This window comes from Maylandia zebra, linkage group LG6 (genome assembly GCF_041146795.1).
Source record: "Maylandia zebra isolate NMK-2024a linkage group LG6, Mzebra_GT3a, whole genome shotgun sequence".
Taxonomy (NCBI): domain Eukaryota; kingdom Metazoa; phylum Chordata; class Actinopteri; order Cichliformes; family Cichlidae; genus Maylandia; species Maylandia zebra.
The window spans coordinates 14,885,050-14,912,353 of NC_135172.1; the positions used below are offsets into that span (position 1 = coordinate 14,885,050).

The following is a 27,304-nucleotide window of genomic DNA, read 5'->3' on the forward strand; positions in this document are numbered from 1 at the left end:
AAAGGCAACTGTAGTTTCTCTGACAAACTTGCTACATAAAGGACGACAGTTGTTCCATTTGGTATTCATTTTGGTTTCTGACATTTTTTCCTGTGCATCTTTGCTGATTTGATTTAGGCCAACATGTGTGTACTCCTCTTCTTTTTGTCCTCCCTTAGAGATAATGTTCTTCTCCCATGGTGTAGAGGTCCTGATCACAGCTACTTTGAGTTCCAGTGGGTGATGAGAAATCCACTTTTTGTTTTGAGGACTGAAGAAGCCCTGAATGAATGAAGTATTTTCTCCAAAAATGACATCACAACCAGATACAAACTGGTTTGTCCCGAGGGTAAAACACAAGCTAAACAACATAGTGTTTGCTGTGCAGGGCAGTGAGGAGTGCTCGGACCTCTATGTAGATGAAACACCTGCTCTATAAACACAAGGTTCAACATAGAATAGCCTCATCAACAGGAGAGGACTCCGCTGTACAAACGCACCTAAAGGACAAAGGATACTTTTGAGGATGCCACATACAGCCCACTTAAGTTAGCCGGACCAGTGGTAGTCTATTTTCTGTCAGTGTAAAGAATTTTAAATATACATTAAATCAGTGAGATTAAAAATAAAGAAGAGCAATTTCAAGAATGCACATCAGTCTCTCTACACAACAAAGAAATGCTGCTGCAGTGAATGAAATAAATCTGTCAGCTGTATAAAATAAATGTGTAAAACTAGAGAAAAAGCTCTGGTAGCTCAATGCACTCAATTCATTTAGTTATAAAAGAGAAAGTCTTTGTTAACTGACAAAAAACAAGCAAAAATTATTGTACAACGAGACCTTTTCTGTCATTTAAATTTCTGAATTTAACTGTTTATCTGTTACTTGATTACTTTGGTGCAGTATGAATGGCCATGGGAGAGTCTTTACCTGTAGGAAAAACTGTAAAACATTAAAAAAAAGTAGAGTTAAAAATCCAAAATTTATGCTGTCCTTCACATTTTCCAGAGCTATCCAGTGGGCTGGATCGGGCCTTATGTTTGACACCCCTGATCTATGTCCACTGTGAACAACCAGCGTTGAATACAGGTGGTAATTTATGACACCAGCTATCAGCCCCCGATGATGCAGTCTTCCCAGATGCTTCACCCCCACTCACACCTTGTGTCAGGTGACCTCAATAAGTCTCATGATGGTTTGGGGACAAGGTCTCACAGTAGTGATGGTAATGGCCCATGTCTTTTTTTTCCACACCTTAGCTCATGTTATGACTAACATGATCAATAGTGGCTCAACGACCTGGTTCACCTCCAAAGGGGACAATGCCCACTAGGGGTTAAATACCTGGGACTCTCCATATTGCTTTTTAGAGCTGAAGAAGCCTCTTGGACGAGCTGTGAAACAGCCTTACAAACCTCCAGAAGATCTGCTGCCTTTTTTTTAATCTAGCTCTCAACCCAGGGCTTTAGGGTTCCATCATAATCACATCATTAGCACCCGTTTGAAATTTAAGATATGTAATAGCCTTGACTAAAACATGAGGGAGGTGCGTCATACCCTTCATCAGTCACGTCTTCTCTTCTGTTTCCTGGTCTACATGAATCAGCTCACTGTCCCGTCCATATATTTTAAACCAAGACTATGCCACCATAAGAAGAAATACCCATAAAACCCTCCCTCTGTGAACGCTTGGGTCAAATGTGTGTAACGCCTAATGTTGCTCAATCATCAGTAATGCTATTACTGTAATCCTGCAATTTCATCTTGTGGCCACAGTGGTTGCTGTTCACCATAAGTTAAACCGACTTTTCTTGCAAAACAGCTCTTCCATACTTCTTTCTTTTTTCCCCTTCCAACTCTAACCTAGACACTCAGATCATTTTGACACATTTCCTGCCACCTCAGAACAGAGATTTGAGTGAAAAGTTATCGGCCATTTTAAAAATAAATGCATATTTGAAAAAAAGCTCAGCAGTCTCCAAGAAGCCATACCACCAGCATAAATTTAGAAAGATAAATCTGATATTTAAAAATACAGATAACTCACAGTGGAAAGCGTTCCGGACTTGAATAGACGTGTTAATATTGCAACTTTATAGTTCTGAGGAAAGGATTGTAATCTAATTTTATCTTTATTATGATAAGTAACAGTAACTACAATGCCCCCCAAATTGCCAAAATCAACAGTGTTTACATTTTTATGTGGCTCTATCTATTATTTACTATGTGACAAATTTGTAGTCATGTGCACAACACTGCATGAAAATTCAATGTGTGGATTTTGCATATTATCCTTGTGACTGCATAGGCTCTCTGTCTGGGTACTTTGACTTCCTCCCACAGTTTAAGGGCTTGCACGTTAGGTTAAGTGGTGATTCTAAATTCACTGTAAGTGTGAAGCCGAGTGTGAGCAGTTGTCTGACTCTCTGTGTCAATCGTCCTGTAGACTGGCAAGCTCTTCATGGTTTACCAGCTTCCTGTCACTCTGAACTGGACAAACCGTCAAAAAAACATAGATGGCATTGAAATTTGAAATCAACAGTTGTATGTTTTGCAAGTAAAATGTGCAAAAGCCATTCCATTTCCTTCTCATATATTGGATGGAGTAAAAATGCAAAGTACCAGTGGAAGTACTTATATGGATAACAATATCCCAAAATTGTACTTGACTAAATACTGCTCTCCTGCTTTATTGTTAATGAGTGAAGGCTTAAATTACTGATATCACTAGACGGTACTTCCACTGTTTTTAGTCGCACAAAAAGAAATTCGTAAAGATTTAGTTTGAGATGTTACATCTGAATGAGTTTTGATTTTGGGGCGTCTCAGCTGTGAATTTTTTTTTTTTTTAAGTGCCAACATGAGGGTAAAATCACCCCTGGGTGCTGTCAGAGTGTTTGAGGAGATGTTTCATTATTCATTAGGCAGCTCGAGGATTTTCCTTTGATAGACAGTGTGTCTCTCTGCTGTTGAGCTTTAGGACAGATTAAATATGAACTCTGCAGTGTAATTTTGAATTTCACAGATTTATTGATGTGTGTTTGGTTCCTGCAGCGTTTTACTGCCACAAAAGTGGATAAAAAATCCTTATTGAGGCGAAATATCAGTGCGTAGATGACTAGACAAGTAATGTTTCTTTGTTGACAGTCCAGCGGCTTACTTGCTGCTTTTCTGTCTCATGTCTCACATACATTTTCATCAAGTCTCACTCTTTTTTTATCAGCTTGTGCCAGTTGTCACAACAGCAGCAGCAGCAGCTTTTTGAGTGTGTATGTGTGTGTGTGAGTGTGTGTGAGTGAGAGAGAGAGAGAGAGAGAGGGTGCGTCAGAGGAAAAAGGAAGTTGCGGGAAAAAAGTTAAAAGCCTTCAACACAGTGCAGCTCTGCAGAACACCCACCACGGAAGAACGACAGAACAAGAGCGCCGAAGTCTGAAAATGAGATAATGAAAGGAAGACAGGGAGGTTAACATCAGAAAGAACACATAGAAGTGCCGGGAGGAACCAGTGAAGGTAAGGACCGATGGTTAAATGGTCCTGTGTTGATTTGGACTCGTACGATCAGGTTTACTGAGACAGCGGCAACTTTTTTTTTTGTTGCATTGAGTTTCAACAAAGGTGTTTCACTGAATGACGGCGTGATAGGCATTGCTGAGTGTCTGCTGTGCGCCTTTCTGATTGAACATTCATTTTGCTCTCCATTTGATTGAACGCCGCATGTCTAAGTTCTGTCTGTGTGTTTGCCCTTTTTTCTATTTTTCATTCAGAAAACCAAGATGGAGCTGTGGCGGCAGTGCGCGATGTGGTTGATCGACTGCCGAGTTCTTCCAGAGAACCACAGGGTCACTCTGGAGGGTGCACAGGTAAATAAGCAGCGACACATTCATATTCACCTGTGTGTGAATACACAAACTCGTTTCAGTTCCTCAAATTAATTCTGTGTGTGCGCTATGACAGGTGTGCGACCTGGCTCAGGCTCTGAGAGATGGCGTGCTGCTCTGCCAGTTGCTCAACAACCTGCTGCCTCAGGCTGTCAACCTGAGAGAGATCAACCTACGCCCACAGATGTCGCAGGTAAGACACAATGCCAGAGACACACACATACGCACACACCCAGACTTTTTCCTGATGCATTTCCATAGGACATTGCTATTGTTACCACCATGGCTTACTGAGGCCCTGATGCTGCATGATAGGAAAATGCTTCAGTCATTATCGGTACATCCGGGAGCATGTAGTGATCAGGATAATGATAATGAAGGAGAACAAAAGGAGACAACTAGAAGACAAAGAGAAATAATAAATAAATGTTTAAAAAAAACTCTAAAATTTTTGTTATTTAATTATCTCTTTATACACAGGGGTTTTGTCAACATTTTCCAATTTAAAAATGTATTCTTCACTTTTATAGGATTTGATGATACCAAATTGCTGCATTGTAATCCAGAATAGTCACAGCTCAGGAAAATTCAGGATTTGTGCTCGAAGCAAGACTCTTTGTGATATGTCAACTATTTTCTTATTTGACAATTAGAAACTTTTGGACTCATATGAACGACTTCGAAGCACCGTAATCGCACTGGCAGCTGGAAAGTGCTTTAATTTGATCATATTTCTACAGAGTATACTCCACAAGGGATATGATAAAAATACTTTCACCTCTTATCGTTTCTCCTCACTTTGAATATGCCTAATATTTTGTGTATACCTTTGTTATAGACAGTCAAATGAGAAAACTGATACCATTCTATGGTTAGCTTAGCTTAGCATAAAGATAAGAAACAGGCTGTTTGTGTGAAATGGGAGCAGAAACAGCTGACTTCAGTTTTTGCAGAGATTTCACAAACTACAAGCAATGTTTTTGAGGTATGGCATGTGGTTAGGTGAACCTTTTTTTTCTGGATTGTAGCAGGCAGAATACTTTCCTATCTTCTTACATTTTCTGCTACACTACGTTAGCCAGGTGTTAGCTCCAGTACATTTACAACACAGACATAAGGGCGTGATTTCTTATATATTGCTAATATATTCATTTTTAATACATACTTAAGCTATGCATTTTTTAAATATAACTCTCAAAAAGTCCTGTTGATTCCTGCCTACATTTCCTCGTCTTTTCAACTTTGTCCAAAAAATTGTTTTTGACAGTGCATGCAAGCTAAAAAACACATTAGCTAAAAAAACAAAACAAAAAACAAAAGGGTTGAACGGCATGAGATAATTAAAAGGGTGGCAAATATGAGTTAAAAACATTTGAAAGACAGGATGGTAGAATATCATAACCTAAAGTAGAGCATGTTGGGCCTTTTTAAGCTGAAATCTTAAGAAGGCCCTCCTTACTGGAGATCTGCAAACAGTGCAGGAGTTAATGGCCTTTGACATATGCATGGGAAACTCTGGGAAATCCTATGAGGTCAAAAGTGGTTAAGAAACATCCGCTGATTAACAGAAGGCCGGACGTGTACACTGTGACGTAGACTCACAGGCGTATACAAATGTGCATACACACACACACACACACACACACACACCTGTTGACACAATTACACAATTAGACAATCTTGTCTGTGCTCTTGCAATAAGGATTATTTTAGTAGTGTAAAAACAAATACTTGATTGCATGTTAATGTGATCTCCTGGCAGGGCGACATGATGTGTGCAGCAGTATCAGTCAGAACTAAACGTTTCCCCTTTTCTCAAATTAGAGTTCCGCATTTCCCACTGCTGAAGAGACACAGAGAGAGAGACACACACACACACACACACACAGAGAGAGCAGGAAGTTATGTAAAGCGGCATATGTCTGACCACCATGTCAGTTGCACTGCACACTCTGCTCCGTGTGGTTTCTTCTGCAGTCATATTTTAGATGTCCTTCGAACTGCTTCTTTTTAGTGGCACACATTTTAGCTCATTGTGCTTGATGGTTACGTGGTCCGTGCTGCTGATGAGTATTTACAGTCTGGTCAGGGCTGTAACAAAGCGTATGTGGAATCTAAGTGTTGAAAGAAAGACAGCAGCTTGTTCCTTCTCAAACAGGCTCGTTGGCTTTGAAGATATTTATTATTAATTTGTAATCTTTCAATTTTCTAAACTTGTCAAGTTTTTATTGATTTGTTACAATTGTAGCTAAAAAAGACGTGTTTTCTTTTCGACTGCTTTTGATTTGCTTCTAAATTATTTTTAACTATTGAGAGAAATCTTTTTTTTTTTTAACTTGTTAATATAGTTCCTGTTTTCATGGATCTGTTCATTAACATTTCTGTTAATATTTTGAACTACTAAATATTACACTAAATATATACTAAGTATTTGAGCACAGTCATAAAGGCTGATCACACGTTCCCAGAGCCCATTGTGGCATCATCAGTTGCTCGTTTCATTTGATTGTCACTTCTAAAAAACACGAGACATTTCGGAACTTAAACCATCTGTGTTTAACAAAGATTGGAGGTTTTGATGGCCTTCCAGTGAAAAATCACTATAACAGTGTTTTTGGGGGAAGTTTGGTCAAACATAAAACAGGAAAATATAGATTTCTGATAAGTAAGATAAGAAATACAGTCAACACCGCTGAAGACCAGGAAAAACCCAGTAGACCTGTTTCATGGCTGCCATTCGGACACAAAGTATGGAGCTTTTCAGATCTTACTAATAATATTAATCAAGAGTTCTTCTCAGATTAAGTACAGAGCCTTAATTAATGTGATTACCAACACCTGTGTTTACCTACATATTTAAATCAGTGAGAAATAAGTCTGTTGAATTATACACATTTATTTAACTTGACTGATTGAAAAACAGATTACTCAGGATCCAGAGTAAGGCTAGAATACACTGTATGGACAAATCTACTGGACCACAGGAGCTGCTCGGCCATTTAAACCCATTACATGAAGCTCCCAGCGTACAGTTTTTGTGTTGATGTTAATGCCAGAGGTGGTTTGGAGCGCTGCAGTTATTGAGTCAGCAGAGTGTTGGAAATTTTAGTGCACCATGTATCCGTGTGTCTCTCAGCACTCTGTGACCTCGCTCTGTAACCTTATGTGCACCGAATCTTTGTAGCCGAGTTGCAGCATGTAGGAGGGAAGAAAACTCACAAATTATTACGATACCAACACATTCAGCGAGCTCTTTAGAACAACCCATGCTTTCATAAATGTTCAAGTCAAAGTCAACTTTATTGTCAGTTGTGCAATATGTGCGGGACATCCACGCGATCGAAATGCAGCTTCACTCTGATCCACACTGCACAAGCAGAATGCATCTAAAACAAAAACAACTAAGTATGAGTTTAAATATTGCACTACTACATATTAAAGCCTAGATACAAGAGGTATGGCCCAATGCCCATATTTGTTATCATGTAAAAATTGCACATGTATATTTATGGTTATTTGGTTTATAGATCAGCTGAACTGAATTGAATAATATAACTTATAAAAAAAGTGATGATTGTGTTTCTGGTTTTTTTTAGTTCCTGTGTTTAAAGAATATCCGGACATTCCTGGGAGTTTGTCAAGACAAGTTTCATCTGAAGAAGAATGAACTATTTGAAGCCTTTGATCTGTTTGATGTTCGGGACTTTGGAAAGGTATGACCATGCAAAAATCTATCTTTCGGACATATTCCCTGAGTTAATTTTAATTACTGATTAACTTTAAACAAAGTTGGGTTTGAATCTGCCCCGAACCATCCAGCACGTGTCTTCTCTCTCCTCACCCTTCCTTTCTTCTCTCCACTGCGCTATCACGATGAACGCTAAAAGCTCCAAAGCTTTTAGCTTTACACTAAATGTAGTAAACAGGAAAAACTACATTCATGTTGTGACCACATTTTACGTTTGCTTTTGAAACAAATTCTCCAGGCACTCTTGCACTTTGGAGAATCGCACTACAGTTCTCCTGTAGATTTAGCTTGCCTCAGTGTCCCATCATGCTGCCTCAGGCTGACTCTGTTTGACTGAGTTTGAGATCAGGTCCAGGCCATCATTTGTGGCACTCCTTGCTTCTCTTGTCCCAGAGGATAAGTGTTTATTACTTTGTGTCATCGTCTTTTTACGGTCGTTTATTTGCTGTATCTTGCACGGATGAAATCTCTTCCTGATGGTTACACGATGAATAAAAATTTAAAGATCTGAAGAACCCAAAATTGTACCTGAAAGGGGAACTCATGATGCACTCGTAGCTCAGTCATTACGGCAGACGTCTAAATTGAAGCATGAAGTCCTAACGCCTTACTGCAGCTTGCAGACACCCACAAAGCCCTAACAGGAAGTAGCTTGGTGATTTTCTAATGTGAAGTGTCAGAGCAAAGGCATGAATGCAGTACTCAACAGTTCTCTTTCACTTTCTATGCAGTGCAGCGATTTAAAGCAACCAAGAGTGGATTTGAAATGAGCACTTTTTTTTGTCTGTGCAAGCTAAGATGAAGCCATGTCCTCAAAATGAGTCATCAGGACATTTTATTTTTGGAGGGGGGGGGGGGGGGGTCATTTCATCAACTTTACAGTGTGTTACTGTCACTAAGCTTCTCGTTTCACTTTGCAGCTTCCACTCAGTCACCCATAACAATTTAATGTAGAAAACATGGGTGTGGTAGATCCTGTACACAAGTAAATAAAGTCCATCGGCACAAAACCTGCTCCGAGAGATATCTTATTATAATCTATTGCTTTATTAAACTGCTAACGCTTACCCGTCGGTGTGTGAGCTCTACTTTGCTGTTATAGCAGAGCTTGCATCACAAATTGCTTTTGATACAGCTTAGTTCAGTGGTTTCTAGCCATCATCTCAAGATTTAACATAGACATTTCTCTTAAGTGGAACTTCTGATAACCTATGGTGGATATAAGGATGAAAGAAGGGGTTGATGCATTTAAACAGAAAGCAAGCAGACAGCAGACGATGGGCTTAGCTAAGCATAAAACATTTTAGTATGGGAAACATCTGTTCTCTCACACAGCTGTTTGGATCTTTTTTAACCACCACTTCATCAGAAAGCTAATTAGTGTTTTCTATTGAATTCTCTGCTACTAAGATAGCAGTTTGAATTAGTTCACTGATTTCTTTTCCACAGGACTTCTCAGAACCACAGACTTTCACTTCTTGTTGGATCTTTACTCTTTTTTTCTGTCTTGAATGAAAGCAGAAATTAGACCGAAAAATGCTGACTGAGAAATGTATTCCTTAGTCCTTTTTTTTTTTTTTACTTAACCAGAAGTGTTGGAAGACAAGTTTCAGCTGAAACAAGTCAAGTGGCATCACACAGAAAGAAAACATGCTGAAAAGTGAAAAAGCGTGTCAAAGAAGCTCAAAATGTGTGACAAAAACAAACTGCCCCTTACTTACTTGGTTAGTAAGTTATAAACCAACATTTAAACTCGCTAATACATGCTTTCCTTTAAACAAAGAGCGTTCACTTTCATTTTAACCACTGTTTTTGTATGTTTCTGATCACATTTCACATGAAATTTCAACACCCACCGTGATTATGCTCTTTTTAATTGAACTGTCAAACAGAGCGAGAGTGAAACTAGGCCATTATTTAGTGTTCACATTTAAAGTGTTAAACAGTTTTACAGTTTCTCTGCCAGTGTGTGTTCCCACACTCTGTACAAGATTGTTAATTGTGTACTATACTTCTTTGTGTGTTTCTGTCTGTGTAAGGTCATAGATACGTTGTCCACCCTGTCTCATTCGTCCATTGCTGTCCAAAGAGGATTTCAGTAAGTACATTCCTGCCTGTAACTAAAATTGAAGTTTAAAGGGACCACTTGTGCTAACTGCTAAGTCCATGCTTGTATTCTTAGACTATCACCTTCCATCCAGCTCTCCTTTTAAGACGACTTTCTTATGATAAGCCCTCATATCCTAATCATATTCAGGATATCTGATCCAGTGTTGTGCAATACTGGAAATTTTGGTCTTGATCTCATGCCAAATAAATACAGGGCCAGTACTGCCAATACCAGTAGCAATACCCGTAACTTATAAAGGCAGCTCATGTATGGGAGAGCAGTGTGTCATGAATTTTTAGATGAATCATCATCAGTTCGCAAATTCTGAACACATTTTAATGACCACCAAATCACCGTGAGTTTTACTTTCCACAATAATGGGTTAACACAACAAAACACAACTTTCAGCTTTTGGGGTATTTAAATGTGCCAGTCTCCAAAGCACTTTGGGTCATCTTCTGTTGTGTAAATGGGCTATAAGCTATAAATAAAATAGATGTGACAGTCAACACAAAAAGTTTCAGACATTTTTCATGGTGCACGTCTGAGGTATATTCTCTCATTTCCCAAAAAAAGAATTAATTTAAAGCAGTCGATTACATACTGGACTTAGAATCGATACATTGTTTCTATGCTCTATCATGCTACTATCGATTTGATACCAATACTATTGTTGGTGCCGATATCTGGATCGACCTACCTTTAATGCGATCTCACTGACATCATCCAGAGCCAAACGTAACAACAAATGCCTTTAAATGCAATTGTAAAAAGCTTTATCAGCATTTTTAAATTTGTAGTATTTTATTAATTATCTGATGTGTGTGTTATCTGTTAGTGTGAAGCATTTATTATTTGTCTGTTTGCTTCCTTGAAATATTTGGGGTTTATAGAAATCACACAGACGATTTCGTTGCTGGCAGAAAGAAAACAGATGCGTTGGCAGAGAAGGGAGAAGTAACTTGTTTAAGATGGTCAACTTTTTTTTTTATAATAAATGTCCTAATCATAACTGTTTTCTGTAGAAATGTGGAAATTATGGAGTTTTAAATAACTAGTCTCAAATGGTTTATTGCACAACATGAAATTATACCCTTATCCTACCACGTGGATGTGAAAGTGCTTACTTGGGATTACTTTTTTGTTGGTCTGTGGCCATGCCACCCTAAAAGCGAGAATATAATTTTTATACAACTGAAATTGGTTATATGGACCAGAGACTTGTGGCTGTTTTTTTTCTTAGGCTGAAAGTTGGTGTAGCAGATAACAGCACTTCCTCAGTGCCAGATAAGACTGTTGTTTCTTAACTTGACAGAACGTTCCCGAAAGTTTCAAGTTTTGTAACTCATTAATTTAAGTGGCATTTAATCTTTATATTTTGAGCACAACAGGTTTTTGTTAGATTTCTGGGCACTTAAAAATTTTAATCCTTTCCATTACCATTAAATACGCCGGCTCATCAGGAAGTCAGCACCACAGTAATGGGGTTTTGTCCTTCAGCCTGGAACCTAAATTCATGCTTAATTACTAATATTATATTAACCTTTATTCAGTTGTAATTTTCACTCTCTTTTTTTGTTGCTTTAACACACTCACCTTCCCTTCAACAGGCCTTTTCCTTTAGAGGGATGCACTCTTGATGAGGAGATCTACAGCGGCCTGTCTGACCAGATAGAGTAAGCCTTTTTCTCTATAATGTCTAAATGGAGGGAGAGAGATTGTTTTAAATAGCTGCCAATTTTTCTCTCTCTCTTTTTGTTGTGTGGCTGTATGATTTGAGGATTTTCCTATAAAACTTTAACATCTTCACAAGGAAATGCTTTCATAATGCCACATTTTGACCTGTAGAAAAGTTCAAAATACTCAAACAGAAAACTACCAGCAAAAATTCTGCATTATTTTACTTTTAAGAATTCAATTTAAGAGTCTTGTCAGGACATTTTGAATTTTAATTGAATCAAACTGGGAGATGTGATGGTTTATTGCAAGTGGAGAAATGTTATATTCCACCAGCTATACAGGTGGTGTACAGGTTAGTGACGCTCCGTATACAGCACAGATATATTTAAGAAAAAAAGCCAAAGGTGATAACAGTAAGTACTTTGCATGTGTTTTGTGTATTAGTGATACAGTGGATGAAGATGATGACTTGTACGACTTTGTGGAGGATGAGGAGAACGAAGGAGATGAGATCTATGAAGACTTGATGAGGACAGATGAACCGCCTGAAACTGTGAGTGGTTCCCATGTGACCTGTAACCTGCAACAAAAAGGAGGGTGTAGCCTTCACTTGCAACCTGCAAACTTTGCAGGTCTTCCAACAAAGTACTTCTGCACTAAAATCTGGGTTTCACTGTGTTTCTTATCACCTCATGTGAGGCTATGACTCGGTAGGCAGAGTAGTCCGCATATCAAAGACTCTTAATCAGATTAGAGTTTTACTTGCAGATGTCTAATATATACACCTTCACCCGAAGCATGTTATTTTAGATTTTTTAGAAACCTTTTAGTCAGAATTATTCAGTAAGAAAAGAGCAAGAAGGACAGTTTGAAATATTAAATACAATTTTGTGTAGCAGGAATAATAATTTTTCTTTGTCTTTACAATCTTATTAATGTTCTTAAAACCTCCTTTGGTTTTTGAAAGTCTTTGTGGGTCAAGGAACCGCAGTGCCTCAGAGCCTATGTGCCAAAGTTTTCTGTTTGACTTTGATAGGGGTTGTTTAAACTTCTCTGTTAATGTTTAAATAACTACTGCTACTTAAACACCATAACCCATTTCTTTTGTATAAGGCAAGTACAAACAAAAGCAAAAAAACCCTCATTTGACTTTTTTTGTGCCCTTTAGCAGCAGAAAACTGGTGTGGACAAGAGAGAGTGCTGCCTGCAGGAGATCAGACAGACGGAAGAGAAATACTCAGAAACACTGCAATCTATACTACAGGTGTGCACACACCCACAGTCTGATCAAAGAAGATCGGTGCATTCATATGGCAATAAAAAAAACGACTCATAATGACGATGACAGAGCCCATCTTAAAAAACATAAAGGAGCTGGGGGAGAAAAAATGTGAATTTCTGAGATCTTTTAAACTTAACACAAAAATGTTTTAATATTTCTGAAATTCAAAGCTCACACATTTAAAAAAAAAAAAAGAAATCTGAATTTCTGTGAAATTAAAATCACAAATTTGCATTTTTACGTAAGTAACAACATCACTTTTTATACACCTGTTCCACACCTCTTTCAATCCTTCATCATACATCACAAGCACACAAGTATAGAGAACTCGTGCACAAAAAAAATTAAAAATAACACTCATACTCGCTCTTCTGTGCAGCACTTTATGAAGCCTCTTCAAAGGTTTCTCCAGCCACAAGACATTGAAAGTATCTTCATCAACGTACAGGTAAAGAAGGTGTTTACCTCTACACCTGCATGATATACCCACTTCATGGAAAACCTTTGTTTACATTGTGTGTGTGTGTGTGTGTGTGTGTGTGTGTGTGTGTGTGTGTGTGTGTGTGTGTGTGTGTGTGTGTGTGTGTGTGTGTGTGTGTGTGTGTGTGTAGGATTTGAATAAGACCCATTCTGAATTGCTAGAAGAAGTTCAGAACTCTATCCTAAATAATGGAGCCAGGAATCTGTTCCAGGTGTTTGTGAACTACAAGGAGAGGTATATCGCTCGTGCAGAGACACACACACAGATCCACTTGTTTATCTTACAAACAAATGTATGAAAAATATGTTTATGTATCCCATCTCTCGCCAGGCTGTTACTGTACGGTCGTTACTGCAGTCAGGTGGAGGCGGCAACAAAACACCTTGACAAGCTTTCAAATGCGAGGGAGGATATCAGGATGAAACTGGAGGTGAGGAGGAAACACACGCTCCATTTTAGACATATTTAAATAACTTCATGCAAATTTATTTGATCATCATTTCTTGTTGTTTAATACTAGTTCGCTCTGTCTGTCTCTCTCTCAGGAGTGTTCAAAGAGAGCAAACAGTGGACGTTTTTCTCTACGAGATTTACTCATGGTCCCCATGCAGAGAGTCCTCAAATACCACCTGCTATTACAGGCATGTGTTTATACTTCATACATGGTACTTACTGTATCTTCAGTTTCCAGTTGGTTTTATCCAGCAGCTTTAATTTGCCGTGGCTTGCTTGTGTCTGCAGGAGCTGGTAAAACACACCACTGACTCAACAGAGAAGGAGAACCTGCGAACAGCTCTAGATGCCATGAGAGTAAGTGTGTGTATTTGTGTATTTCTACTTGTATGTAACCTGAAAGTATGATACTTAATCCTCGTGCATGCATGTGTGTGTGTTTCCAGGATCTGGCGCAGAGTGTTAATGAGGTGAAACGAGACAATGAGATCATCAAGCAAATCACCACATTTCAGCTTTCCATAGAAAACATGGTGCGGTTACACTATTTCATTTTTAATGAGTCTCTCTTTGGTTGTTGTTTGTATTTCCTTTCTGCTCATCCTCCCTCTCGTCCTCCTTCCTCAGACTCAGTCTCTAGCTCTCTACGGTCGTCCCAAAATCGATGGAGAACTAAAGATTTGCAGCTCAGAGAAAAGATCGAAACAGGACAGGTGCGTGTGTGGCTGACGCACGTCTCATCTGATATGTTACAAGCTGTTTTTTGACGTTGCGTTTGTGTGCGCTCTGCTGTTTGTCAGGTACGCGTTCCTCTTTGATAAAGCCGTGTTTATTTGTAAGAAAAAGAGTGGAGAAACTTTTGAGCTGAAAGAGATCATTGAACTACACAGCTACCAGATACGAGATGAAACCACAGGAGAGAAGGACAATAAAAAGGTCTCCAAATCTGCACTGAGACACCTGTTACACACAAAACAAGATCGGCATAAGGCATCTCAATAGGACTGACTGTGTGTGTGTGTTTTTGTATGTGAACAGTGGTCCTATTTGTTCCTCTTGCTGGATTGCTACGGAAGGTCTGGCTATGATTTATTCTTCAAAACCAGAGAACTGAAGAAAAAATGGCTGGAACAGTTTGAGATGGCTCTGTGAGTATTAAATGTGGACGTACAGCTGAGCACTAAAAACAGCAATCAGAGAACTATGAAGAATATTTAGCAGCTAAAGTTCCAGAAACTATACTCAGACTTATAGACTAAAAAAAAACAGTGAGCTCTTTCAAAACACCTCAATATGTCAGCAAACCAGAGCTGGGATAAGTTGCTGCAGGTTTTAGGTTGTTAATTGTTTTTTCCTCCAAAATATTACATTTATGTAATGACGGACTTTTGTGTTGTCGAACATACAAAATAAGAAGCGGATCTGAAAAAGGTTGGACATGGAAACGTTTAGTTTTATGGATTTCTGTTGTTGATTTAACGCATCAACCTGCTATTTGTTACATTATTTGCAGTCTCACTGCACTGGCTTTGACTGCTTTTTCATCGCCAGTCTCTCTAAACGGATACCTTATGATTTGTACTTTTACCAGAGTGAAAGTACCAAGTATCTGGCACTGAAAAGCAGCTGTTTGAATGCCTACTTCCCCCCAGCTGAGGTCAAAACAGTTTCGCTTTATGCTTACAGGTCAAATATGAGTCCTGAGAACTCCACAGCAAATAACCATGACTTCCAGATGCACTGCTTTGAGGAAACCACCTCCTGTAAAGCTTGCTCAATGTTGTTAAGGTACTTCTGTTATTCTATTATTCCTCCAACTAGTTAACAAGTTAGCTCCTGTGGAACTGTATTAACAAGTTAACAAAAAAAAAGAAAAGGAATCTCCTCTAAAGGTAAAATTTCTCAATGTGTCTGCAGGGGGATATTTTTTCAGGGCTATCGCTGCACTCGCTGTAAGATGGCAGCACATAAAGAATGTTTAGGCAGAGTACCCGCCTGTGGACGAAACTCAGGTCTGTATACGTGCACACATGCATATGTATGTGTTTAAACACCGCTACTAATTAGTCTAATGATCAATTCTGCTTTTAAAATTACAGATCATTCTGTTTCTGCAAAAAAGGTATGTCTACATATATTTCATACTGTAAACTTCCAGCTCAGCTGGTGGATAAAGCCTCTTTGGGCTTTTTATTCCCACTATTGTACGTGCCAGTTTTAATGGATGGATGTTCTTTGGGACTTGCGCAAAACTTTGCTTCACAGTTTCTTTCTTTTGCTCCTGCAGAATAAAGCTCAAAGGTCCTCTGGTCATTCCAGCATTGGTAAGCAATTCATGATATATCAGCTTATAAAGCCTACTTCTACCAGCATGTTGAAAGCATACAGCACAAGACTTTCAGGTTCTGAGGTTATGTTTTTGTTCAACACTCAAATATAAAGCTGTAGCGATGTGTCTTCCCTAGTTATAACCTACATACAATTCATATATCTTGTGAGTTGTGTTATCATAAAAGTGCTTTCTTTGTTTGTAAAGTTATAACCAAATCTATATATAGTGACCATTTTTAAAAGCCTCTCTGCCATCAGCTTTAATCTCTCTGTGATCTTCTCTGATAAAGACCCATACCCTATTATGTCGGACAGCTAGAACTTCAGCAGGGCAATTATCATTTTCTCCTCTATTAGCAGCAGAGTTCACCATAAATAATTCAGATAGTTATATATCACATTATCAGCAAGTATTCCCAGTCTGCTTTTCCTGCCTGTATGGTTGTATTTTATTGTGATGTGTTTAACGGTGATCTATTTTCTATAAGACACTAAGTGCAAAGTGACATAGGCGCTTGGCAACCATGCTGACCAAAATAGATCGCAGCGTGTTAACAATCTGTAACTAATCTGTCTGACTGATTGCAGTCAGTATAAGTTTGACTGTGACTTTTTTGAGAGCCATCAGGTGGCTGGTTAATTCAGTTAAGGTTGAGAGTGTTGCACACTTAATCTCTGGTCTCCCCAACTGCTTGCGGCTGTTGACCGAGCAACCTGATTTTTTTCCTCGTCAAAAGAAGGTATTTTTTTACTGTAGTGTGTCTGTGTGCACGGGGTCTTATTGTTTACATCAGCACTGATTTATATTAGAGGGTATGGCTGTCTCTGTTCTTACATGTGCATAAGAGTAAAGCATAAAGCAGGAAGAACAGCAACAAAAGCTCAGCACAGAACAGAGTAGAGATCATCAGACAACGAATGAAAAAGAGTGGGGTGGAGGTGGGTTGCAGAGTGGCTTGCTGCAGCTGCAGGATTAAATAACCCCACTTTATGAGGTTTGCCTGCTGAGTCATCTGTTGTTGTGAGCTGGCATAGAAATCAGCTGGTCTTCTGGAAATGCGACGGAACTAAACTTTGCAGCCTGTCTGATTCATTTTCTTTGACGCTGATAATCTTATCGCTAGATGCACGTTTTAATACCTTATCTTTTTGCCTCTTGACCAGAAGAAGATTATTTCCCTTACTAAGAAGGCATAAGCATGGCAGATAGCTCCACCTTTTTGATTCTGAAGATTTTTTCTTTCTGATGCAACCTCAAAGAGATTTATGTTTGTAATGCGATGTCTCAACTTTAGGAATTTACGAAAGCCCACGGAGTGACCAACGGATTTTTAGGTTTCATTTTATGTAATATTTCAAAAGTCATGACTGAACTGTGACTCACTGGTTGTAATGACTGGAATAAAAGCAACACTCTTGTAAATATTTTCATTCTTACTCTTTTTGTTTTGTCAATCAGAGTCCTGAGGTCAATATCTTGGTTTATCTCCCTCCAGTTCTGCCCAGAAACATCACAGCAAGTGATTTAGCTTCACCTGTCAAACATATCAGTGTACTATACCCCCAACCCGATTTATTCAAGTTGCATAACAGGGCTGGTAAATAAATGAGGATGGTTCGCTTACGTCTGAATGAAAGTGCTTTCCCCTCATTCCCTTCGTTTTTTTATTCTTACCGATTGAGCCGTGAGTTCAGTACTTGCAGCGAATGAGATGTTCTCACAGTCTTCTTTTCTGAACCCTCTTTTAAGGTAGAAAATATCAGAGCGACAACCATTAACTAGTTTGTGGACTATTTTCAACCAATTTATGCATGTTGATGGGAACCCCACTCGTGTGTGGTTAATGGTAGCCCAGTTTAATTTATCTAAACGGAGCATCATGGTAGGCGGGGATAGGGGATGTTTTTGGTAAACTTTGTCTATCTGAAATTAAAAGTTTTTAAAAATATGCAGAGAATAGTTTGATCCAGTTTGATTCGTTTTTCCAGGAGTACTTGCCTTATTGCAGCTCTTCCAAATATCACAACCTCTCCTTTTTCCTCTTTCTGCTGTCAGGATATCCTAAGATGGAGGTAAATCAGGAGTATTATGGCATGCCGCCGCCTCCTGTGGGCTTCGGCCAAGCGCTTCATCTCTCCAGAGGGGACGTCATTGAGCTGACCCGCGCTGACGCAGAGCTGCCCTGGTGGGAGGTAGGCCTAAAAAACATAGCCATATACATGCACTCCATTCTGCATTCAGTAAACTGAAGAAGGGGAGGGGTGAGGGGGGGTCATGCATTATTTTTTAGACTTTTCAAGGCTCGTTTCCTGTGGTTACCGTGTAGGTGTGAGAGGCTTTTGTCTTTTTTCAGTCTCTTTTGACATTTTCCTCTCTGCGTCTCAGTCTTCCACTTCCTCCCTCGTGCCAAACCTGCACTTGTATCTGCATGCAGTCGCGATGCTGTGTGACAGTTTTGATTTGGAAAATAAGCGTAATCTGACGGCAGAAATCCACAGAGCCGCTCAGGTTTCGCGGCCGTGCTTTTTGTTCCCGCTGGCTCACTGTGGCACAGTTTACTGAAAGTTTCATTCATGAGAAAGAAAGCATGCGCTGAGAAGAGTGAAAAACCTTCATGCGTTTGAACCGTCTCACTGTCAGCGCTGCATAAATGGGCTCAACACAGTGTCTGTGATTTTATCCATCAGGACTTTAAAACATGTGTGAAATAGTTTTTAACATTTTGTTAATAGTTAACCAAAAAAAATTGATTCACAAATCAGGTGTCAGCCAGCTCTTTCATGCTTCACAGTACTTCCTCATTAAACCTCTGCTTACAGATTTTTGATGTGTGACTTACCTCAGATTGCTATCTTTTGTATATGAGTAAATATTTTTACAATTGGGGTCGATTGCTTGATTTACCCTTCAGTGACTGATCGGTTGACTCAGTCTGATCATGTTATTTCCTATTATGTGACATAGGGAAGAAATCTAACCAGTGGTCTAATGGGATGGTTCCCTTGCCAAAAGGTTCAGCCCTACCTCACTGTGAGTACAATCCAGCAGCCAGTAAGCACCCTACCTTTTCCATTTTGAAAACAAAACAACATTTTCAAATAGATTTAATTTCCCAGAAAGGCATAAGCTCAGAACAGCAAACAAATAACTGACTAAATTTAGCACAGCCAAGTGGTTTTTGTCAGCTTGCATATTCCTGTAAAGAAAACAAACATTAAGCAGAAGGAAATGAAAACTTGTTATCAGCCTTTTTATATGTGACTTTTCTGTGATCTCACTACTTTCCAGAGGCCACCCCAAGACCTATCTGGCTTCAACTGGTGAGTATTGACAGGAACGGGGCACAATTGCTCGCTCGCCGAGCTTCTGCTTACCTTGGTTAACCATGGTCTGATTTTTTTTTTTTTTTACAGTGCTGCAGTGTTTGCAAAACTCAGTGGGAAACACCACTGAGCCGACACATAGAGTAGTACTAGTTAACAGACGCAAAAGCAGAACCCGATACTGAAAATTACAGGCGTTTTAATGGCAGCGTTTGGAACACTCTGTAACGCTCAAACTGATGGGATGTACCGTACACTGTGGTGATATGTGATTCACCCCCAGGCTCGTGTTGATGACGATGACGACGGCATTCTGAGCCCTTAAAGTAGTGATTATAAACAGCTTTTTAATCACACCATTGCCCTCCTGAAGGACAGCGTGTTAGAAAATGTGTCAGTTTGGCGACACCTGGTGGTAATGAAAAGTATGACATTAAGGACAGGAAAGTGAACACGACTGATCATGTACAGTCAGACAACATAATTTTTCTTATAAACAGAGCTTTCCATTATCAAAATAATTGATCAGAGTTTGTAGAGAACAACATCAGCTTAAAGCTCGTTTGAAAGTATTTTTCAGAATTATGTACGCTTGTGCAGGGAAATGCAACCGATACATTTAATTTGATAGCTTTTTAAGATGTGGTTAAGGTGTGAACTGATGGGCTTTCAACTAAAGCATTGGACTAAGTGTAGCCTACTATTTTTCTTTATACAGTCTTTCTGGTAAAAACCCCTAAAGGCAAAGCTTCTTTCACTAGCTGTCAGCGAAGAGCGAAGCCAGAGGTGTTTTGTTTTAGGGCTACCCACTTTAATGAAATATCTCACAAATGTCTTCAGGGGATTTCTTCAAATTTGGCTCAAAGCTTGCCATACTGACCATTTTTCACATTTGTCTGGATCCTAAATTTTTAACACTTTGGTGCTGTTTGTGAAATGATTGTTTCTTTGTAATGACACTCATATTTGAATCATTGTCTGCTCTCACGTCTATAACTGTCAAAGAAGGCCAAGTAATGCTGTAGTGACAAAGTGTGTGTTTGATAGCAGTGTAACTTGATTGGTCTTGTGACTGTTGTCAAAAAATAACTGTGTGAATTAATGTTGCAGAGGCTACAGTATTCACTCAAAATAAAAACTGACGCTCTCGTTCTCTCTGTGTGATTGAAGGTTTGCGGGAAACATGGACCGCACGGCCGCCAAAAACCTATTAATGTCCCGCTCTGATGGTACCTTCCTCGTGCGGCAGAAAGATGGAGGAGAGTATGCTATCAGCATTAAGTAAGACATATATCAGTTAAAGTACTGTTTGATTATCTATCTGTTGATTTGAAGATGGCCAAATTACAAGCAATTTTTTAAAATATTCTATTATTGGTCCGATTGCATTTCAAACCTTAATTGTTAAAGGATAAGCTGCATATCTGCCCTAAAACAATAAGAAAGAGCACTTTTTTTTTTGCACACGCTGGAGAGATTATATATCTCGACTGGCCAAGCTAGAGGAGGTGGCTGGGGAGAGGGAGGTCTGGGCTGCTCTGCTTGGGCTGCTGCCCCCGCGACCTGGCCCCCGGATAAGCGGAAGAAAATGGATGGAAGGATGAACATCTTTTTGCATCAAAGGAGCATTTAACTTAATAAAATCATACAAAACGTCATCAGGAAATATACTGCATTGTCATCCTCTTGTAAAATAAACCTCCTCTTTAAAAAGTTCCCCATCCATAAAACGGTTTGGAAATTTGGAGCTGTTTCACCAAACACGTGTAATGCGTAAATGTGCAGTAAACGAAGTATCACTTCCTCTCAAAACCAAGGGAAACAATCCAGACTGACAAAGCATTTAATGCATGATCTGTTTATAATTCATGAGCCAACAAAATCCATTCATCTTTGCAGAAGTGAAAAATTCTCGATTCTGTCGTTGGAGAGCCATCGCTATGTTTGCCGTTCAGCCTCCACGTGGACTGAGTTCCCAGACTGTGGCTTTTAATATTCACCTCTCTCCTCCCTCAGGTTCAACATGGACATCAGACACATTAAGATCACCTCTAGTGAAGGCCTCTACCGCATCAACGACAAGAAGGCCTTCAAGGAGCTAGTAGTAAGTCATACACAGTCATAAAGCTGAAGCACTGCCTCAGAGCAAGAGAAACCAAACCTACCGCTGAACATTATCTTTAGTGCTGGATTGCTGCTGACCTCAGCTCCTCCTCTCTAACCACAACTAACATCTCTCTTACGTTTCTCACGCTTCTTTTCTCCTCCCGCCCCCCTCCCATATTAGGAGATGATTCAGTATTACCAGCAGACCTCATTGAAGGAGTACTTTAAGGACCTGGACACCACACTTTGTATACCTTTCAAACAACCGGAGCAAAGCAACCTGTCTGACAACATGCCCAATTTCACACCAGGTACAGAAGATCTCCATCACCTCCTACAGTCCTCACTGTGATCACCAAAGTCGTCCTCTGTGACTTGCAAATGTCTGTGCAAAATGACAGAGCAACCCACCTCCTAGTTTTGGAAGTGCAGATCACTACAGATCATGGAGCTCTCATATTCATTTTTATCACGTTTCTTTATTTTGAACAAAAGCAAGAGTCTAGAAATGACTTTATGATAGCCGCATGAGTTCTTTTTGCCATCTCCAGTCTTTATTGTAAGTTAAAATCTGCTTTAACTCTGTTTAACATGAGTGGTGATGATAACGCTCATGAAAACTCCTCTGCGAGGAATGGGGTAAGACTGTTTCCCCAAAACTATTCCTTTAAGCTGTTCCATGCTGCAATGTGGGCTCTGTCTCACAGGGGGCAGCATGAGGAGCTTTGGCGTCGCAAGGGCCAGGTATGACTTCTCGGCCAGGGACCGCTCCGAGCTCTCGCTGCGGGAAGGAGACACCATCAAGATCCTTTCCAAGAAGGGTCACAGTGGCTGGTGGAAAGGAGAGGTGTACGGCCGGGTGAGAGCACGGAAAAAATGTAAAAAATATATTTTTTTTTTATTTGCTGTTTTCTTGTCTGACCTGCACTGCTCCTGTGTTTCCAGGTGGGGTTCTTTCCAGCCAACTATGTGGAGGAGGATTACTCTGACTACTGCTGATGTTCCTATGGATGTGATATGTACACTCGTTCTCGATGTGTAGGGGTCTGTGTGAGGGACTGCATTAACCAACATGCAGGAGTGTGGCTGTGTGTATGAACGAGAATGCCAGTAGCTACTTGTGATTATGTGATGAGTGTCTAGTGATGTGAATAAAATCTCTGTTCAGCCAGCTTGATGATGTCTGGTTCATGTATGGATTTTAACCATATCATTATATCTACTCGAAATTTACAGTTTACAACACCACCTCTGTGTTGTTTTTAAGCTCACGTTTAAGTGTTTGTGTGATCTCATGTGAAATTAAATTAAAAACTGAAAAAAGGGTGTTTAATGTACATCGTGTATGCAGCGGATTTCCGATTACCAAAGCAGCAAATGTGACTTCATGTGGTGCAGTCTTAAAGTTAAAGCTAAACCTAAAGCTAACTGACAATTCAGTTCAGCTCGATTTTATTTATAAAGTTCCAACATTTGCCTCGAGGCGCTGTATAATGCAAAGCAAAGACCCAAAAATAACAGTGAGACAGTGAGAAGGCAAAACTCATTTTTAACAGGAAGAAACCTCCAGCAGAACCAGGCTCAGGGAGCAACAACAACAAATAAAAAGGTTTTAAAAAGAGGCCGTGAACAAGACAGTTTTCTTTATTTGGACTGCAGTCTGCAACCCGTAAGAAACCAGGAGACCAAGAACATCAGTAGACCACCAAACACAGAGAAACATAGTGGGAGGTTGGGGGTTGCAAAGTAGGTGTTTAGTGGTTAAAAGGTTTAGCCAGTGTGGAGGACTGACACTAAAACCACTACAAGAGAAACGAGTACATGATGATTTGTTTCTGCCATTGTAGGGAAAAGGTGAAGAACAGTATGTGTGAACAAGTGCCCTTACTCTTTCTTTACAGTGCATGCATGTAACTAACTGCTGTGTTATTATTAATTATTAGTAGTAGTATTAGTAGTAATAGTATTACAACAGAGTATTTTAGGCTTGGTTTGCTGTATATAGTGTGTATTGTTAGAAAGTAATGCATAAAGATTTAGAATATTGTGTCACGTCTGACCTCTCCCTCAACTTCAATAGATACATGTGAAGGTCAAAGTGATAATAATACTATGAAGAGCTATTGTAAACCTTCTTACTGCTATTGTTTGTATTGACAGCATATGGAGAATGATAAATGGGGATTCTAATTATCACATTACTTTGGACGTTACTTTGATCTCTTCTTCAACGTCAAATAAGGTAAAACTTGCCTTTTATTTTTAAAAATGATTCAAATTCTTGTATTGGCAACAATTTGGAAATGATACTAGTATATAGGGATTCTAATTATCACATTTGACGTCTTCCCTTATTCAGCAGTTGTTGTTTGTCTTTCCACAGCTGTGCACGACTGTCCTCTCATTCTTTTCCTTCTTTGATGCAGTTTTAGTAAAAGGTTTACATCAATTGCCAGAAATGTCAGTTAACCTAGAATGACTGTTGGCTAAAGCTCTGAAGTGTTGGGACAGACAATATTATCCATGTCCAATAAGACTGAGTCTATAAGTAAGTGATTTAGGTCTCCATGGCAGCAGGACTTTGCTCTCACTTTGCCAAAAGTGCTGCTTCCACTTCAAACATGTTGGATGGCTTTGTTCAGTGCAGACATGTTCTTACACACCAAACTAGGAAAATGTTTGATTATGGGCCTGGTTTTGTGCCCACATCTGTGTTGTAATGCTAAATCTAAAATCTAAAACAGAGTTGCAGGCCATGGCACTTCTTTGTAGTAGCAGCATTTATTTAGCTGCAACAAAGGTCAAAGTATCAATGCCACGGGCTTCCTGACATGTAGTACTGCAAAAATAGTTTACACAATAGACCTTTTATGAATTCACGCTGATGCAGTGAATACAAGCAGGTGGTTTTTGTACTATAGCTGTCTTATCTGATCAGTACACTACAGAAAGGTTTCTAAAATAAAAGTACATGTTAGATGCACAAAGGTCTTATAATTTCCTCTGAAATGTGGTCCAGTACCAGAGTAATGTGGTAAAGAATGGTTTAACATATCGAGGTTAAACATATAGTGTACAGGGAGTTTTAGCGCTCATACTAATTCCCCCTGGTTGCCAACCCCAGCTCACAGTCTGAGAACTGCTGCCAAAGCTGATTAATCAGTTAGTATCACTTTTTTAAGTCAAAGGACTTTTTTTGTTGTTGAAAACAGCATTTGTGTAAATCGAGCTTCTGCAACGCATATATGCGATAAACTCATTAGCTATACTGGTCTTATGTACAGAGGTAAAGCTACGACTAATTAAAAGTTTGTGGAGGAGTTGGAGCAGAAGGCCCCTAGAAAACCTGATGGTCTCTATTTGCCTCCACTGAAATTATTCATATACATCCCCACGTGAATGGTGTTGGATGCACAGCCATAGGCAAATATCATTGCCAAGATCCACTGAGAAGTTTGTAAGTCCCATTGGCACCAATTAATCCCTTCTACTTTCTACCACCAACATCAAAAGCAACTAACTCCATGTTTTTTTACATGCTTTTGCCCAACACTTTACCTTCATCCAGCAAGCTGGAAAGCAAAGAGTAATTTGGAGAAGAGTTAGCGATACATAAGGTTTCCCAGTCTCACCCAGTATGAGAAAATAATTAATGGACAACAAAGACCAGCACTCACTCTCACAGTCAGGTAAATATCAGTTTTATTTCCAAAATATCAAAAAACAAAACAAAAAAAACCTCAACGTCTCTTTCACAAAGTAATTTGAGAGGAAAAATTAAAACTTGTTGCTGTGTGAGAGTCGCTCTCGCTCCATCATGTTGTGTGAGACCTTCAATTCCAGCGGCGCATGTGTGTTTGTGTTTGTAGCAAGAAACATCTTTACATCTGTACATCTGACTCGTAGTTCCCCTCTTGCTTACTGGTAGTACAGCTCAAGGTTCATCCCATCGTGGATTTCATCTGGAGAGTTTTTGGTTAAGTACAACAAAAATAATCTTGATCTTTAAATCAAGAAAAAAAAATATTTTTTTAACCGATTTAAACAATTTATGGATACATTTATGTTATGGATCATTGTGAGTGCAATAAAAAGAACTGCAGTTGTTCTGTGAGGGTGTAATAATGTCATGGTCATTATCATTATTAAATTAAAGGTAATCTAACTAAAACCACATAAGTATAACTACAGGAAAAAAAACCTTTAAAGGATACAGTCACCCAGAGACACGTGGTCCTTGAATATGGTGTACCTGTGGAAGACAAAGGACAACATTTAGGTCCAAATAGATGAGCTTTTGTCATCAAGCACATCAAATCCCATTTGAGCAGCTCACCATTTCTTTAACACGATCTTATCATGCCGTGTTCCTGTCTGGGCAGCTATGAGCTTCTTCAGATCTCCGATGGTATCCTCAGAGCTGAAACACCAAAGTTAAGGAAGGGCAGTGTAACAGCTTGGAAAACATCCAGAGTGTTAACAAATGCGTGGTTAAAAAAATCTGAGCGTTGTCTGCTAATATCATTTTGTTTCTTTTGATCTGCAGATGGACGGCGCAGCAGCTTTGGACGCTCTGCTTTCCTCAATCAAAACACACGCAGGATGGCTAAAGTGTTCTAGCTAAACTGGTCCAACTCTCTCTGTAGCCCCGTGACAGACTGCTCCTGAACCCATTATAGGCAAAACACATCTAACACTTGATCAAACAAGATCCCTTCAAGCTGCGACACCTAGAAGTTACTGAAAATCATCAGACTTTTAGCTGATTGTCAAGTGGCGTTCATTCAAGTGGTATTATATCTGCTGTCAAGAGTTGGCAAGTGGGGGCAAGCACCATTTTTAAGCATCATTTGATGATAATAAACATAAATAGCGTCATATATTAAAAGGTAAAAGAACATGAAAGACCAAAATGTAAGACACTGACGTTTTAAATAAAGTTCACTTACAAGCTGAAATCTCAAATATGACTATTATAATCACCCACAGACTTGCAATTGTGGGATTCTGTATTAACGGAATGAAATAAGTCATAAGAAATGCCAAGATAAACAGTGACACTGAATTTTAGTCTTATAACATACTCTAGAAACTCATATGTTAATAGATTCATTGTAAAACTATTCTCCACACCATTCTATAATATAAATGAGCTTTGCTTGCGTCTTAAAAGTAAGTCCATACTTTCAGAGCAGGCGTGCGTTGAAAGCAGATGCAGATGAATGCTGTACTGTTAAAAATCCTGACTTATGTTAACTCATCTCAAGACATCCCAGATGTCTGCACCTAAAACATTATTTTGACGTGTATGTTGAGAGACAATATTCAGCATCATTTTCAGAGTTTCAGCAAAGGATACTTGCACTTGACCCGGACTTTCTTGCCTAGACGGTCGTTGCAAACCACTTCGATCATCTTTACGTCTGCAGAAAAAAGGAAGAGATGAGACAACGTTAGACAAATGAAGGTATTAGATGATAAAGTAGGTGATAACCATAGTGAGTTTGTTTTATAGAAGACGCGCTGGAAATCACAGGCACAGAAATCTACTGAAATCAGCCAGGTTGTTTTGTTTAGCTAACGTTAGCTGTTGCTCACAACACCACGTTAATGTAACAAACGGGACTTATATTTAAATACACTCATGGGCAGCTTTATGTGTTCAAAATTCGAAACATTATGATACCGTATAAAAACCGCACGTTGAAGCTGTCATCCTTACCTTGAAACGTGCAGCAGAAAAAACAATTATTTCCTTCGCTGATATTTTCTGGAAACCTCTCGGTCCTGCTTACCGTAAAGCTGGTTTAGTTGCGAATTCGCCTTCCTACCAATCAAATGAGGACTACGATGATTGGCGCTCTCACTAGACCTATCAGAGAACAAAAACCCCCACCAATGGCGGACCTAATACTGGAAACAACTTTTACC

The 27,304-nt window shown here is 39.3% G+C and overlaps 2 protein-coding genes across 5 annotated transcripts in view; one reads left to right on the top strand and one right to left on the bottom strand.

Annotated features, from left to right (window-relative positions):
• vav1 (vav guanine nucleotide exchange factor 1) overlaps positions 1–22,545 on the top strand; it is a 29,235-nt gene extending 6,690 nt beyond the window's left edge. For 2 of the 4 annotated variants that reach the window (XM_076884722.1, XM_004568997.6), the window contains 29 exons: positions 3,204–3,490; positions 3,745–3,840; positions 3,935–4,051; positions 7,455–7,571; positions 9,646–9,704; positions 11,327–11,392; positions 11,841–11,949; positions 12,565–12,660; positions 13,058–13,126; positions 13,290–13,393; positions 13,490–13,589; positions 13,705–13,800; positions 13,901–13,969; positions 14,059–14,145; positions 14,240–14,325; positions 14,413–14,548; positions 14,651–14,760; positions 15,299–15,400; positions 15,530–15,624; positions 15,712–15,734; positions 15,900–15,936; positions 18,000–18,136; positions 18,909–18,995; positions 19,233–19,264; positions 20,438–20,548; positions 21,284–21,371; positions 21,555–21,684; positions 22,081–22,232; positions 22,319–22,545. In XM_076884722.1, coding sequence (XP_076740837.1) covers positions 3,754–3,840; positions 3,935–4,051; positions 7,455–7,571; positions 9,646–9,704; positions 11,327–11,392; positions 11,841–11,949; positions 12,565–12,660; positions 13,058–13,126; positions 13,290–13,393; positions 13,490–13,589; positions 13,705–13,800; positions 13,901–13,969; positions 14,059–14,145; positions 14,240–14,325; positions 14,413–14,548; positions 14,651–14,760; positions 15,299–15,400; positions 15,530–15,624; positions 15,712–15,734; positions 15,900–15,936; positions 18,000–18,136; positions 18,909–18,995; positions 19,233–19,264; positions 20,438–20,548; positions 21,284–21,371; positions 21,555–21,684; positions 22,081–22,232; positions 22,319–22,372 — 2,556 coding nt within the window. In that variant the 5' untranslated portion in view covers positions 3,204–3,490; positions 3,745–3,753 and the 3' untranslated portion in view covers positions 22,373–22,545. The remainder of the gene's footprint in view (positions 1–3,203; positions 3,491–3,744; positions 3,841–3,934; positions 4,052–7,454; positions 7,572–9,645; positions 9,705–11,326; positions 11,393–11,840; positions 11,950–12,564; positions 12,661–13,057; positions 13,127–13,289; positions 13,394–13,489; positions 13,590–13,704; positions 13,801–13,900; positions 13,970–14,058; positions 14,146–14,239; positions 14,326–14,412; positions 14,549–14,650; positions 14,761–15,298; positions 15,401–15,529; positions 15,625–15,711; positions 15,735–15,899; positions 15,937–17,999; positions 18,137–18,908; positions 18,996–19,232; positions 19,265–20,437; positions 20,549–21,283; positions 21,372–21,554; positions 21,685–22,080; positions 22,233–22,318) is intronic. The other 2 variants (XM_004568998.6, XM_004568999.6) reach the window with 2 other exon arrangements.
• A 2,513-nt stretch (positions 22,546–25,058) lies between these two features.
• On the bottom strand, positions 25,059–27,235 carry ubl5 (ubiquitin like 5). Its single transcript, XM_004568996.6, has 5 exons — positions 27,096–27,235; positions 26,733–26,796; positions 25,710–25,793; positions 25,588–25,625; positions 25,059–25,335 (listed from the first exon to the last, which is right to left on the bottom strand). The coding sequence occupies exons 2-5, from the start codon at positions 26,786–26,788 to the stop codon at positions 25,292–25,294; spliced, it is 222 nt and encodes a 73-aa protein (XP_004569053.1). The 5' UTR covers positions 26,789–26,796; positions 27,096–27,235; the 3' UTR covers positions 25,059–25,291.
• Between the last annotated feature and the right edge of the window lie 69 nt (positions 27,236–27,304).